General features: G+C 34.9%; 1 protein-coding gene across 1 annotated transcript; it reads left to right on the forward strand.

Annotated features, from left to right (window-relative positions):
* The first annotated feature begins 584 nt into the window (after nucleotides 1–584).
* Nucleotides 585–2,341, forward strand: ripply2 (ripply transcriptional repressor 2). Its single transcript, XM_028440127.1, has 3 exons — nucleotides 585–699; nucleotides 781–845; nucleotides 2,176–2,341. The coding sequence occupies exons 1-3, from the start codon at nucleotides 586–588 to the stop codon at nucleotides 2,339–2,341; spliced, it is 345 nt and encodes a 114-aa protein (XP_028295928.1). The 5' UTR covers nucleotide 585.
* Nucleotides 2,342–16,502: the final 14,161 nt, after the last annotated feature.

Below are 16,502 nucleotides of genomic sequence, written 5' to 3' on the forward strand. Positions count from 1 at the left end.
GGCAGCCACGTGTAACCCACCACAGAGACGCACGAGCCTTCCACCTCCACACAGCAGGGGCACGACTTTCCTCACACCTTCAAATTAAAAGTCGGCACATGCACGCAGAAGTAAGGGAAAGTTACAAGTTAGGAGATCCAAACGTCCCTATCATATTGTTTTTTTTTTTTTTTATATATATAAAGAGTTAAATGTCTTTTTTTTTTAAATTCATTAAAATATGACAGTTATGTTCTTAACGCGGTGAGCACCCCATGCATATTGGCGTAATCTGCAGGTAATCTGCCCCAAAATAATTAATATGCATCTGCAGTTTTCTATTTATTTGAATCACGAGAGCATTTGTGAACGTTTGTGTTTGTTGGAATTACGCACACTGTGTCCAAAACGAGAGATAAAGTGGCCAAATGGCTATAGTTTGCCAAAGTGTGACAAACGGCGCGGCGCATGGAAACACTTGGAGATGCGTCAAAGGCGCAATTTGGCACACGTTGGCCACACGGGCCACGATAAATAGCAGCTTCCTGCTCCTCGTGCAGATGATTGTTACTCTGGACTGACTGACACACACACACACACGGATCGATGGAGACTCCCAGCACCACCAGTGGAATAAACTCTGTGCGCACCAGTGATGCGCAGCAGGCCGACTGCCTGTGGAGACCGTGGCGCGGACACGCGCGCAAAACTTCACAGAATGTGAGTTGAGTTGTTTTACAATTTACTTCTTCTTTTGTGAGCAAATATTTGAATCAACCTTTCTTCAATCTCTCAAACCAGCCTACGTGTGGTGACCTCTCTGATGCCAAACACTCCAAACAGCCACAAGTCATCCATCCAGTGAAGTAAGTATGGAAGTTTGTCAGTAATTAACTCAGACATACATTTAATTCTAATCAATACATCTATATTCTTTGTAGAGGTTGCACTCTGACAAAATAAATGTATTTTATTTTTTAAAGTGACCCTGTTTGTCACATTGCAACAAAATCATTGAGGATTTACACCATTCAGAGGTCAAAATGTTCAGCTGCTTAGTGACAATGATAATATCTACTTTGTAAAAATGCAAACTCTCTTACTTTTGATTTAATTTAAGGTCTTATGCAAATTAGGCCCAGAGTGCATGAATAGGTCTGCTAGCAGTGGTTCTCAAACTTTTTTGGCTGAAGTACCCCCTTTTCTTACTTCGGAATCCATGTACCCCCCCTTAATCCGACTACAACATTCTGCTCAGAATTCTATGAAATGAATACTATAGATCATAATGATGGAATTAACGAGTTATAACATATATTTTAAATGTTGCCGTAATCGGCAAACAAATCGTATTTTGTAAAAAAGGAGAATGAATAATTTTTTTCTCCTGAACAGATTTTTTTTCTTTAGTTCATCATTTCCGGTCCTGGTGTGAGACCCTTGTATTTTCAGTTCATGTTCTAATCAAGATCTTTTACATAATCATTATTATGATTATCATCATTTTAACTAAAAAAAAAAATAAACATGATAAACCCCATTTTTATAATGCTTTCATTTGTTAATTTTCCATAATCCTTCTCTCAAATACCCCCTTGTGCCATCACGTACCCCCATTTGAGAAACACTGTGTTGAAGTGTGAAAGCTGTTGCTCATGAACATTGAGGAAACATGCTGTAAAAGCTTTAATCCTGCCCCTACAGTCACAATTTGTTGCTTAAAATGTTGCTATAATCTTCCTCTTTCTTAAAAATATACTTTTAGTGGGAATGCTTAGCATTCACCTCCTACTTTGCTTCCACAAGTAGAGCTTTTACCACAGAACTTCTTTGGGCAGCTTTTGCTCAGTGTAATCACAGCCTGCTTCTATCAGTGGATCCTGGTCCGAATCTTGCCCTGCACAATGTGTTTAAATGTCACTAAAAATATATGTTTGTTAAATTCTGACAGTTCAATGAGTGAACATAATGCTGTTCATTCTCAGTGTGTACTGCCAACAAATTTAAGCTTTTAGTGGTGTGTACACACTTGTGTTAGTTGACAATAAACACATACAGCCAAAGGACTTGGCAATTGTTTTTCGCATTCCCACTTGCATTTTTGTGGCAATGCTAATTTTTCTAGTTGTTCATTATTTCCTCTTGTTATTTTGTTGTCCAAATCATTTAAACTCCATCTTATCTTTCTCTTTTAAGGTTGTTTTGGCCAAAATCGAGATGTTTCGACTATCTGTACCAGGATGCGGAAAAGCTTCTCCGCAACTATCCAGTCCAAGCAACCATTAGTCTCTACAAGGACTCAAGCAGCGATGAAGACAGTGATGATGAGGAAGAGGAGGCTGTGGATAAAGAGCTGAATTAATGGACACTCTTTAAAAGCAAGCCGTCGCTTAATATATCTTAATTTATTCCTGTAAATATGTGTACATAGATCCCATTCCCATTTCACATCCAACAAGAATGTAAAGGCTTAAGTTATTTCTTTCATATTTCCACCTCTGTATTTTGTTGAGCTTGGCAATAAAATGCATGAAATGACAGTTAGTGAGTCTTTGCTTTTCATTTATTTATCAAGTAAATATTAATAAACTGATATACTCATTAGCCATTAATGGACATTTCTCAATACTCTTCCAGACTTGTTTGGATCAGAAGGATGAAAAACATGACGATTTCAAAGGCATCATGTTGTTAGAAGGAAAATGAGCATCTCAGTGGTTCTTGATCAAACGCGTCCAATATCACTGAAGTGTTTTTTTTCTTCTTGTTTACAAAACACGCAGAAAGGAGGTCGCTTCAGGGGAATATATCGCTTAGGTTCAGGATTCACAGCCTCTTTTCTTGGTGTAAGGTGGTAAACGAGTCTCTTCCTGCACAGTAGTGTCACATTTAGTGCAAAGTCTGGGTGACAGAAGAGAAGGAGGGTGTAAAAGCTGTCAGGAGAGGCCGGGAAACACAGAGGACAAATGTTCCTGGTATTTCCTCATCATGCACCAATAGGTAACCCAGCTCTACAATCAGATCAGACTCCAAATCCTCCTCTGCATCAGATTCTGGTCAAACAGAAGCAGCAGGCACTGATTAATGTTGGACATCATTGATATAAATAAATACATATTAGGATGTAATCACACAAACAGTTTTAATCATTAACATTAAAACTCAAGTAATATTCTTTAAACTTCAATGCTACATTTTATTTCAACATGCTAATTTTGATCTGAATAGAGTAATTGTAGCCCTAAAGGTCATCAGCGTGACCTTTGGATCATTTATTAGTCCATTATTGCATTGATAAATATTAAAAAAACATCCCTCTCAGACACGCTTACTTTATTATAGACTCCAAAATGAACAGATGAAGATGTACATATATGGTACTTGCATTTAGTCAGGGAAGAGTTTGATAAGAAGGCAATCCTGTGTTTGTTCTGCAGTGGGTAAATAGATAAATAAATACATTTATTTTAAAAAAATATATAGAAAACACATATAATTCATAAAAAAAATAAAAATAAAAAAAAAATATTCTAATTTCAGCACAAAGTAAGCTTAGATATTTCTAACACATCCCCCCTCTAATGCTGCTTATGTTGAAATGTTTGTATTTAAACATTAAACCATGTCTTTACATTTTTATGTAAATTCAATTTTTTGGGTTGTGACCCCATTTTGATACCACACATTTCTGATGACCCCCGGGATATTTTTATTTATTTATTTTTTCCATAATAGACACTGTGTTACGAGTATTGCATCAGCTCAGACATTTTGAACTGCATTTTATTTTAACTAGATTTATATTTGGAGTGGGACATAATAACTGCTACGTCATCCCACTCCATTTTGAGCTGTGTATTTATGTTTATCTACATTATTTATGTTAGTATATATCATGTACAGTGAATAACAAATGGGAAAAATAAAATGTATGTCCACATGCTATGAAAGCTTTTCTGTTTGTAATAAATTGCTTGAAATAAGACTACAGTTGTTTGGGATTGTGTATGGTGTTTTTTAAATAAAAGGAAAAAAAAGTTATTTTATATATATATATATATATATATATATATATATATATATATATATATATATATATATATATATATATATATATATATATATATATTTTTTTTTTGTAATTTCACTCTTACATAAGCAATGTATCTAGAATATTATTATGTGTTTAGAAATTAAACCTGCAACCTCTTTCGAAGTCTTACTAATCTTCACAAAATGTTTGAAATAAAACTATTAGGAAAATTGTCTGAAAACATGCCAAGATGTTTATTATCAATTATATGAATTTTTGTTTGTCAGAATGTTAGTTTCCTTTGCTGTTGTTGTTATTGTCTTTTCTCCATCCGTTCCCACCATTTAACTCTGTGAACCTTTAAACTCTGGTGTTGTCGACCTTTTCAAGCCTTTCCGTGGGAACCTTTTTGGACAAACTCAAAGTGTTTAGTGTGAGTGTGAACTGCACACACCTTTTGACAGGACACATGGTCGCCTCCTGCTACATCTGGTACATGTTGCTGCCATGAAACCAACAACCTCCAATAGGGGGGACAAAAAAAAACAACTTTCACATTTTGTGTTATTCACTTTGGCAACTGACTGAAGATTAAATCATTTTTTCCAAAAAGAATTTTGGAACAATATAAAGTAACAACAAGGGGAATATTTTGTGTGTGTGTTATGGTAAATCTGAGTGCTGGGCATTAAAATGAATATGTGGAAGTCTTTATATTCTTAGTAGGGGTGTAAGAAAAAAAACTATTCTGCGATCTATCGCGATACATCGCCGCCAAAATATCCAAATAGATTTTTTAAAATCATGTTTATAACAAAATAACCATGTAATTACGCTATCATATGTATCGCACGTAAACGTCACTAGGCGTCAGTGAACCACATCAGACCTTATTAAACGATCTCACTCCTCCATGCATTGTAGTTTGGAAGTTGATTGCACGTACTGGGCACTTTTGTAGATGCATGTGGTTATGCTTTTTTTTTTATTTTTTTTTTTTTAATAGAATTTAATAACTTAACAGAATCAGAATCTGTTCTTTTTTGAAAAATGTATTTTTTGATTAACATACCACTTGTTTTTTAAATTGGTTTTAATCACAGATAGTTACCATTTACCTGTTCTCGCAAGTTTAAAAAAAAAAATGAAATAAATTGTATTTCATATCATTTTGAACTTGTAAAGGTTATTTATATCGTGATACATATATATCGTTTTGTTTAGTATCGGGATATATCGTCCCTTAGTAAATAGTAGTATACTTAAAGTTCATTGTATATATGCTTGAGTATTAGGATAGCAAGTATACTATGGATCAGGTACTTGTAGCGCACGAGTAAGTATACTAATTTAATACTTCTTCAGACTAAATTGGAACATTTTAAGTTTACAAATGTAGACTTTCAAGTATACTTATCGATATACTACTAGTGTACTAGGTATATACTTCTAGTCCACATTTCAGTTTATTAAAGTATACTTAGAGTATACTTGTTGTTATACTTTAAGTATACTTGTGAGATTGCTATGCACATTACTTGTAGCATACTATCTACAGTATATACTTCTAAAAGTATTCTCAAAGTTAACTCATACTGTACGTACACTAGACTGCAATGGACTTGATCAATAAAGTCATGTCAAATGTTTCTCTGTTTTTGTGTACGCTTTTAAGGTACATAAAGTAAATACAGTTACGCACACAAACTATTTACTGTAAACTTTTCAACTCCAGCACTATATGATCTTGAACTTTTACGTTTATAACAGGGGTAATACCTCAAAGCAAATGTGTGTAATGAAAAACATTTGTATTCTGTTAAATTAAATGTAAGCACAAGTCAGTGACGTGACCTTATTTTGTACTTGGATCAAAATATACTAAATATTAGTACTTAGTGGCAGAAGGAAGTAAAAAAACAAGTAATGTACGAGTATACCCTTAGCAAAAAGTAGTTTATTCAAGTATGCTACAAGTATACTTATTCTATACTAAAACTGAGGCAGTATACATGAAGTGTACTTTTTATATACTATATTGTATATATTTTAAAAAAATGTAGTGAAGTATGCTTAGCTTATACTATAAAGATTAGTCTAAGACTAAATACATTAATACTGAGACTTACACTTTAACTCTAAAGCTTATACTTGTACTACAAGTATACATATTTTGTACAAAAACTGAGGCAGTATACAGTCTAGTGTACGTACAGTATGAGTTATCGTTAAGAATACTTTAAGAAGTGTATAGATAGTATGCTACAAGTAATGTGCATAGCAAACTTACAAGTATACTTAAAGTACAACAACAAGTAAACTAGGAAACAAATTCTAAGTCCATAAAAGTATACAGTACTCTAAGTATACTTTAATAAACTAAAATGTGGACTAGAAGTATATACCTAGTACACTAGTAGTATATAGATGAGCGTACTTGTTGTATACTTGAAAGTGTACTTTTGTAAACTTAAAATGACCATATAAAGTATACTTTAATAAACTTAAAATGTTCCAATTTAGTTCGAAAAGTGATAAAATAGTATACTTTCTAGTATGCTACAAGTACCTGGTCCATAGTATACTTGCTATACTTATACTTATACTCAAGGATACTTAATAAAATTAACTTCAAGTATACTACTTTTTGCTAAGGGTATTAAAATACAAGTATTAATGTACTTACACTTGTACTTTTTTTTAATACTTTTCAATATAAGCTAAGCATACTTCACTATACTTTTCTTAAGTATGTACAATATAGTATATAAATAGTACAATTCAAGTATAATGCCTCAGTTTTAGTATAGAATAAGTATATTTGTAGTACACTTGAATAAAGTACATTTTGCTAAGGGGTATCATGATCATAACATCAGATTCATGACAATGCACACCCCTAATTCTTATTGATCATCAGTTACAAAAGCTAAGTTATTAGAACGACTAGTTTTCTTTCCTCGATGGTACATGAGGTTCATTTGTTTGCGCTCACAGGTGTGATAGAGGACGAACGAACAAACAAAACAAACAAAGGTAGTGAATGAAATGCATTTTTTCTGTATTGTGACTTTGTGAACTTTAGTGGACGATGAAGCGTGTCACCCACATGTTTCTGTTTCCCGGGAGTTGGTGTGAATTTGGGTGCGAGGGCAGCACCCATGAAGGAGTAACATTTAGTCCCGAGGTTGACTTCAATGGTCCCACAGTCCACCATATACTGCAATGTGCACCTCCATATTTTATTTAGGCAATTCTAAGAATCCTGCAATCAGCCATGCATGCTTGTGATTATAGGTTATATTAATGAAAAAGGTATTTTTAACCACAGAAATCACAATTTTGTTTTAAAATACATGACTTATGTGATACATGTACCCACTGGAGATGATGCTGGTGGAGATATTGACTATAATAAGATAATGGACTGGCGTGTATCATTGTTTACTTCATCAGTTGATGTGCAAGCCGAGCTGTGACCTTTGACACGACACTTTGTGTAATCGGTGACTGACTGACACCCCGAAGAGGTGACAGAGTGTGACCTGCAGGGTGAGTGAGGCCCTTTGCTTCCCACACTCACACCACAGAGAGGGGTAGCGCGCCGTCGAGCAAGGCAGGGACTTGCACCGGCCACGTAGATAACATTGCACGACTACAGCAGTGACAAAGTGCACGTTTGTAGCTATACGCTCACAGTCAGTCTGCTGCTGGAGGTAAATGGGAGAGAACATGGGAATTAGTGTAACAGGTTCTTTTTTCAATTATTCTTAATGTATCATTGTTTTTCAGTTTAAAAAGGAGTGACTATTGTGAACAGTTTTAATGGAGTGTTCTTTCTTATTTTATGCAATGTATCTTTTTTATTTTTTGGTTATGGTTTTGCAAAAAATAAGTAAATAAATAAGCAAATAAGTAAATAAAGGAATAAATATAAGGACAAATAAACAAATAAATAAATATTCCAGAGAATGTAAGTGTTTCTATCATCTTTACATCAAATAAGTGAAGTCTTAATTCTAGTTTCATTTTTTTTTTTTTTCTTTTTTTTTTAAAGCAGCGGTTCTCAACTGGTGGGTCGGGACCCAAAAGTGCTACAGGTGTATTTTTATTTTTAATATTCTTAATCTGTCATTGTTTTTCAGTTTAAAAAGGAGTGACTTTTTTCAATCATGGTTTTGCAATAAATAAATAAATAAATAAATAAATAAAGTGTTAAAATGCAAGTGTTTCAATCATGTTTACATCAAATACGTGTTCTAATCCTACAATTAATTAATTATTAATTTAGAGCAGAGGTTCTCAACTGGTGGGTCACAAACCTGTTTTCCAATTTTTGAAAGAGATTTCGGTGCCATTTATTCTTACCTCTAACAGTCGGGGGCAGTAATAGTATTACTGCTTGAAAAAATGTATTCCCCATAAATCATATGTGGGTTTTTTTTGTTTGTTTGCACATTAAAAAATACATTAGGAAATATTGTTTTACAGTGAAAAAATAAAGGATTTCTTTATAAGCAAAACTCTCAGTCTAATATAATAATATATAATCTTATTTTTGTGTAATAATTTATTAACATTAAAAAAACAATAATTTGTTTGTGTTGCAACTTGTTTAAAAGGGTTGATGGTGCTTTAGAGCAGTGGTTCCCAACCTTTCTTATCACGTGTACCCCTTGAGTGCTTTTTGTCATACCATCACTCATACGTGTTCATGATTCTCCAAACATACAACATAACACAACTGAATATTCAACGCAAGTCATTTTATTTCATCTTCATAAATTGAACAATTAATATACAGGCCTTATTTTCTTATTTAAACCAAATTATACAAAACTATGTTGCCTTCAAGGCAATACAAATGATAAATATAATAAATAATTTCATAGTCAACATTTGTATTATTAATAGCAATATATTATGATTATATTGTCATTGAAGAAAAATAATAGTTGAAATTGAAAAAAAAAAAGGAATAGATACAAATAATAACAAATATAAATAAATAAATACAAAACAAATAATTAACCTGCCTGTGTTATATATAAGTTTTATGACATTTACCACAATAGGAGCTTCTTTGAATATTTCTCTTTTAAACAGGCATTTAAACTTTAAAAACAAGTTATAGCGCGCACGTACCATTTTATTGACAGATTTATGAAATGACTGAGAATATTTTTTTATTATCTTGGAAATAAATTCTTCATTTTTCCACGTACCCCCTGCAATGTGCTCACGTACCCCTGGTTGGGAATCCTGCTTTAGAGAGTGGTGAAAGTAAAAAGCCACCAGGGGGCGCTGTGCAGCTGCTGAAGCACGTGTTTGTGTCACAGGAAGTGAAGAGAATGATTTTTTTTTTTTTAATGAGGAGAATGTTTCTGCATGTGCTGCCCTGCACACATTGGTTGTGTTGTTCCTTATCAAAGGGTAAGAACCTCAGCAGGAACTCATTCTATCCCTCATGTGTGAGAATATGTCAAATAACTTTTCCAAAATCATTGCAACGATTAAATGAAGGTTTTTTTAAATTTGTAAAATGTTTTAAAATGTGTTAACATTTACAGATAAAGCTTTTTTGGGGGTATATTTTACTTCACTACAGCGGAATATTTTGATGATTAAATTAATTCAGATTTTTTGAAATTTAAGTTTTAATGGATGGTGTCAAACATGTGGTCTGCTGTGTCAGAATGGACCTGACAAAAGGTTTTGAATATTTAAAACTGCAAAATAGACAGAAAACGTGTGATGGTGAATGTAAAAGTGAGACAGCAAACTAATAAACAACTGTGTGAGATAACAGTAGATGTTTAATCAGACTGATGATAGTTTGTCTGCAGTCACGTGGTTTCCTGGCTTTCTTTGCTGGTTTCAGTTCACGTGGCTAAATATTAGGATTATTCAGATTCATTAATGTCAAGGATGGTTGAAGTTCAGTGGAACAAATTAAGAGTTGCTTTTAAAAAGCCAAATTAAGTAAACTATCATTCCCTTTTTTAACACTTTTACTTATTTTGTCCTAAACGGCTGTCTTTATAATTATTTGCTTTTTATTTGTGACTTTTATTTTGTCTTGGTGGTGGCCTTAATTAATTTTTCAATTTTTTTTTTTAAACATGTTCGTATTTTTTCTAACCGCTAGATGGCGCAACTGAACCAAAAGTGGTTTAAAACGTCTCTGTTGTAATTATCCTCTATGTCCACTGGGAGGCGGTGTTGTACTTGTTGGGTTAATTCTAAATAAAACCTTTGTATGATTTCAAAAGAACGTAAATAATTTTTTTTTTGCAGTGATGTTCGAGGACATGTAAATAACATTTATCCAAAATGAGAGAAAATAGCTTAAGTATTCTATAAAAAGTATTTAATGTAAATAAGTTCGATTATTATTGTGCAAAGTTACACTATTCAACTAACCTCAACTAATAAAGTGATTTTTTTATTGATTTTTTTTTTACGTTGTTGCAAAATCAAAACATTTAAAATGGCACCAAGATGGAAATTTAATATTTCTAGCAGTAATATTTTGACTTTATAGATTACGATTTATTTAATTGATTTTTTTTTTTTTTCTTTAAAGAAGATTCTATGTTATGGAATATATTTTTTATTTTTATTTTACTAAATATCCTGATTAAATTGCAGATTATCTCTCTTTCACAATTCATTCATGCATGTAATATGAGAACAGGCACATATATTCCACAATAATAAGCATAAACATTATCTTTAACTCAGGTTATATTTATTTATTTATCTTTTTGTAGAGCATTCTTCTGTTTTTTCCCCTTGTTTTGCACCTTCTGCTGTTCTACTGTCTTGGCTGATTTGTTGTTTGTAATTTTTCCATCTGACTCAGGGACATGCAGAAGAATCCCATTGTACCTGTTCTTTTTAACTTGTACATATGACTCTATTGTTTTCTGTTCTATTCTCTTAGAAACGCAAAGACACCCTTTTCTTTTTCCTTCATACTGTCTGCAGCACATCTTTTTCATGTTTTTTTCGACACTGTTTTCTTGCTCTCCACTTTAATAGTTAGTTTTTCTCTTCTCACTCTGGGATGTGTGTAGTGGAGATAATTACAATTTCAGCAACGTTTTGTCAGGTGATTACCTCATAATCCCCTTTTTCATTTGATAAGTCACGCATTGATTTAACTCCGAGTTGGACCTAATGGAGTATCTTTTCCTCAGCCATGATGATTTGTACGCCGGGGTTGAGATGACGACGCCGGATTGGAGGCAGAACAACAGCCGCTCGCCATTCCTGGTGAAAGATGAGCAACCACAACACAGGTTTAATCACAGCAACCTGAATGCAAACAGTAAATCACAGCAGAGCCCCCCCCTCCCCTTCACATAAAAAAGAAGAATAAAAAACTCTATATTTCTCTTTTATATTCCCTCTCCTTGCAGGGTGAGCAGAGGGATGAGAGATAAGACAAGTGAGGGGAAAAAGAGACCTGCTTGGTATTCACCTGTCTCGTCTGGATCAATAAAGGTAATTTGGGCTGATTCCTCCCCGTAGGCCTCTTAGCAGACAGAAGGGGAGAGGGGTCAGCCACTGCTGAGCTGCAGGGAGCTGGAATAACTTAGAAACACACTCTACAAATTACTGCCCCTGTTTAAGAATCTCTCATTCAGCTTTTCCCCTGCTTCACCAGGGCAGAGGCATGAAGCCCCGTCCTCTGTATAAACCTCTGTTATCCACACAGTGTGCTGAATAACTTGCTTTTATTTAGGTTGCGTCTTATCAGCCAGACTAGAAAAAAAATAAAATAAAATAAAATAACTCTGCTTTTACTTTGTGTCTCACTTCATGATGAACATTACCAGAGGTGTAAAGCAGTCAGAGGCACATGTTTTGTGCAGCCCCCAAAAACAAATCTCCCAAAAATTGTATTTCAAGAAGTTGGAAGGAATATAAAGCACCAACATAATGCACAAAATATCTCCCCAAAGACAGAAATCAACAGTAAATTGCACAAAGTACACAATGACACACAAATAAATTCCCCAAAATACACAAAATGACTCTTAAAACACAAAGTTACAACCAAGACAGACGCAACAACCACTTAAACAAACAAAATGACTACGAAAACACAAAAAACTAACACATTATGTTACAGAATAGCTCCAAAGATACACAAACTATCAACGAAATTACACAAAATGACAGTTAAATACAGAAAACAACAAAAATACCTGCAAAAAATGCACAAATGGACAACATAAATGCAGAAAATGACACAAAGAAAGATGCACACACACACACACAAAAAAAAACCTCAAGTCCAAGTAGATTTAAGTCATACATAAAATACTCAAGTACAAGTAAAACATAATTCAATTAAATAGTACTCAAAGTATAAGTTACTAGTTACTTTCACCCCCCACGTTTCTTATTGGTAATAAATCTTGCCACGGTTCCCTTGGAGACAGTAAACATCTTCATTTATTAACTTAAAAAGGAAGAGACCACATCTTGCACAATTGGAACTTAATTTATTTTCCACAAACACATCTGTATGAAATACAAGGTTTGTCAAAATGTGCAGTTTTTTATTTTTTTAAAAATAAAATAACACCAATGAATTTAATTCAAATTAAAATAATTATCAGGCTCTAAGTATAGCTACATTTATGAACTGTAAAACTGAGAAAATAACCAGCATTCAATGTTCTTTTGGAGTGTTACAATACATTTAATCTGGTTGGTCGGCTATGACGCGATGCATTTGATTGTTGTCTGGTTATTTCGTTTTTTGTAGTTTCACAACGTCTGTTGATCATTTTAAAACAAAAAAAATGAATAATTTACTCAGTTGCAGTTGGGTGTAGAAATGTAACAAATTACTTATTTGGGTATAAGTAAAGTTGCTTATTTCAATAAAAACAGGGTAACAAAATCACAAATCACAAACGCCATGTCCAGTCCTGATGAGAGATCAAACTTCCCTCGTGTGATTGCATCTCATTAGTTCCAGTTTGACCACAACCTCTCACCAATTCGTGTCTTTTTTTTTTTCTTTCCCCAGCTTTATTTTTTTTTTCCCACATTCCTGATCATAACCTCTGCCTCCCTTTCTCATCGCTTGGTTATGAGCATGGAGGTTCCCGTCTGTCATGTGGGGGTCACCGGGCTGTGGGGAATGCTGCACCTCAGGAGAAGGGAAGGAGATCCCTGGAGACAGAAGCAGTGAGCTCCCTCCACCTGTGGCCAATCAGGTTTCCTCAGGGGTGTGTATCGCAAATACACACACACACACACACACACACACGTCCCTCTTCCTTCATCTCTCCTGATGTTCCTGCGTGTGCACCGCCTACAGATGTTGTGTTTGAGGGACCACATGTTACCAAAATTGCTGTCTTTTGTCTTTACTCTGCCTTTTGTCAAAAAAAAGCTAATGTTGACCAGAGGCAGTTTAGAAAGGAAATGGTTTTTATGCATTAAAACAATGAGAAAAATAGGGTTGTAATTCAGCCCTGATGTGATATGAGTTCTGCAAAGTAGTGCATCTAACATATCAACAGATAAGTGTCTTTTTTTTTTTTTTTTTTTGTAAAACAATGACGCATTATTGGGCCATGATATGACACTTGCTGAGTATAAGTATATCCACCTTCATTATATTTTATATAAAATAATTAATGCAACATATAATTTCAATCTCATGTCAAGCATAGAATAAGATTCATGCTAAATCAGTGTCCTGCTGAAATTGGATTAATAGCCTTCTTTTGCTTTCCACATCCTGCTTCAAACTTCAATTATCTTCCGGCGTTATTAATTGCTTCTTGAAGAAGGATGTATCGATAGTCCATCATGTGCGGAGCTGTGTGAGGCCGACTTAGCTGACAAGTCATTTCCATTCTGCTACCCTGACCTAATCACCATATCTTATTATCATTCACATGAAAACACTAATTACAAAGGCAGGGTGAACCTGATTTATGCTAATGAAAATGTGAATATGCCACGGATGCATTAATCTAGAGTATAGGACCCTGCGCTGGTGTTAACTGTGATTAGCATGTGATTACCATCGCATGGGTTATACCAACTGGAAGCCTTGGCTCTGATCGGCAGGAGGAAATCACTCTCTCCACTGACTGTGACTTCTTACAATGTGAGGAAATAACTTTAATCACGCAAACTTGATCATTTTCTTTATTGTTTTAGTCCAAACAAATGCATCAAAACATGGATATCTTCCCTTTGTTTGTCCTGCTTTCATCTGCAAGTCAAAGGTTTCGAGCAGTTGGATGAACAAACCAATACAAAGTAAATATTTCACCTAAAGACGCCACATGGAGGAGAAAAAAAAGGACTAAACTAAATGTAGATTTTTGTGTCAAAAATAAAAGGAAATCAATTACAAAAAACCTTTAAAATTTTTTTTTGCATGTTTTATTATTGCAATTAAATAAAAATGTTATTGCATAATTGTGACCATCCCTGACCCTCCCTAACGAAGAGTGAAAATAACTTTAATAAAGGGAGAATATAAAAAGAGAGGACAGTGTTGCACTTTAGTGCGTGGGAAAGGAACAGGGAAGAGAGAGACAGGGTAGGACAATGGAAGGGGTGGGGAAGAGTTGACGGTTTTAAGTTGAGTGCAATGTGATGTTACACGTGTACATGTTTTGCTTTTAAGAATTTATGTAGTTTATATTGATATGACTACGTAAATCTTCTCTTTTTCCACTTTCAAAATAAAATAAATGGGGAACCATAACTATATCTAATTAATCTTATGTACTGTGTTAAGTCTATTTATGTGCATATTTTTTTTTTGTAGTTTACATAAAGACACCATATTTTATGTTTTTGGTTTCTTTATTTTTAATTTTAGTATGTTTTATCTTGAATTATTTATTTTGTTAAACTGGGATCATATCATTATTTGCAGCACTTTGTTTCCACATGTTTGCTTTAGGGCTTTATAAATAAAGCTGGCCTGGATTGATTATACATGGTAATACTGTGAGTCGGAGATGAAAACAACTCTGAGTTCAAAGGCTTGAGAACTATTGACAGGAGGTAGTGAGTACTTGGAAAAAAACATGTTTGTATCTAAAGATTTTGGCACTTTTTTGCTGCGCACATGTGCTTTGCAGCATTTCTACGCTGTTAAAAAAAGAAAAAAGTACAGGATTAAATGACTGTGCAACACATGCATAGTACAGGTGTCCCAGTCGCCATCTGTCATCACTCCCAGTGACTGGTGGCCCAAACCAGGCACCAAGGATGCGTTTGTTTATGGAGCACAAAGAATGGGGGCCCATCCCTCTGTCCTGGCTTTGATCCGTCCTTTGAGAGCCTCTCTCTGCATTCCCCATGAGTTTCCTCTGCATGGATGTGTTGGTGTGACAACAGAGGTTTGGGTGGGGGTGGGGGGGTGAGTCTGGGGTGCCCTGCACATGACACTCAAGCAGAAGGAGCCTATTGACAAGGAGACAGATTGGCTTTGAGTGTACCTGATGCTTATCCCCCACTTTCCTCCACTGGTACCCCATCTCCGTTTTTCAGCCAAGCAAGGACAATCCCAGTGTCTCCATCTTTCTAATACAAATGGCCAGTGTGTAGTGGGTTTAAGAGAGTGGCGGGGGCTTTTGTTGGGTAATTTGTATCAGAAAGGAGAGGTGCTGTTTGAGTGTGCTCATTTTCTGAGCCGGGATTAAGCTCGGGAGTTTTTCCCCTGTTAGCCCCCTTTGGGTCATTGGCTTTAGGGACTAAACAACCCGGGTATAGGGAAACGAAGCAGGCAGCAGGTTTCTTAAAAACTCATAAAAAGTTTTCAAGAACATAAATCCAAAATTTAAAGTGGAAACATTTATTAACGCTCGAGGTGGAGTTCGCTTTTAAAGATGGTGTGGTTTGGCTAAAAATTTAGGAAAAAGTGCCATGTTTGGCCCGCACAATTCAAAATTGCAGACTTCCTGTTGAAATTAGGATGTAGGTACAAATTCCATTTTTGCTAGTCACGGTCCAATGCATATACTTACCAAATGCCATCAAGCTAGTTCAAAACCAGTGGAAAGTTACAAACTCATAATAATGGCTTGGATTTATATAGTGCTTTTTTCAAGGAGACTCAAAGCACATACAGAAACCATTGTTCATTCACACCAGTCACTCACACAGTCATACTGGTGGTGGTAAGCTACAATGTAGCCACAGATGCCCTGAGGCTCTGACCGCCACCACCATTCATGCACAATTCATACCCATTCATACGAGGCAATGTGGGTAAAGTGCCTTGCCCAAGGACACAAGGACTTGGTTAGAGTTACTGGACGACCCACTCTGTCACTGAGTCACAGTCGCCCCAAACTCTAGGTGGCGCTAACAAGTCCCAAAATTGCATCAACAAACTACACGTTACATTTTTCACCAAACTGTACCGTCCTTTTATATGTAATGAAATTGCACCCCCCTTGAAGGGCCTCAATAATAAGAAAAATCTGTCCAA

Source organism: Gouania willdenowi, chromosome 24, assembly GCF_900634775.1.
Source record: "Gouania willdenowi chromosome 24, fGouWil2.1, whole genome shotgun sequence".
NCBI lineage: Eukaryota > Metazoa > Chordata > Actinopteri > Blenniiformes > Gobiesocidae > Gouania > Gouania willdenowi.

Bases quoted from the DNA above. Each gene is read 5' to 3' on its own strand.
- ripply2 (XM_028440127.1), top strand. From the start codon at position 586: ATGGAGACTCCCAGCACCACCAGTGGAATAAACTCTGTGCGCACCAGT. The intron at 700-780 runs GTGAGTTGAGTT...CTCTCAAACCAG, and splicing joins CGCGCAAAACTTCACAGAAT to CCTACGTGTGGTGACCTCTC. The intron at 846-2,175 runs GTAAGTATGGAA...TTCTCTTTTAAG, and splicing joins CAAGTCATCCATCCAGTGAA to GTTGTTTTGGCCAAAATCGA.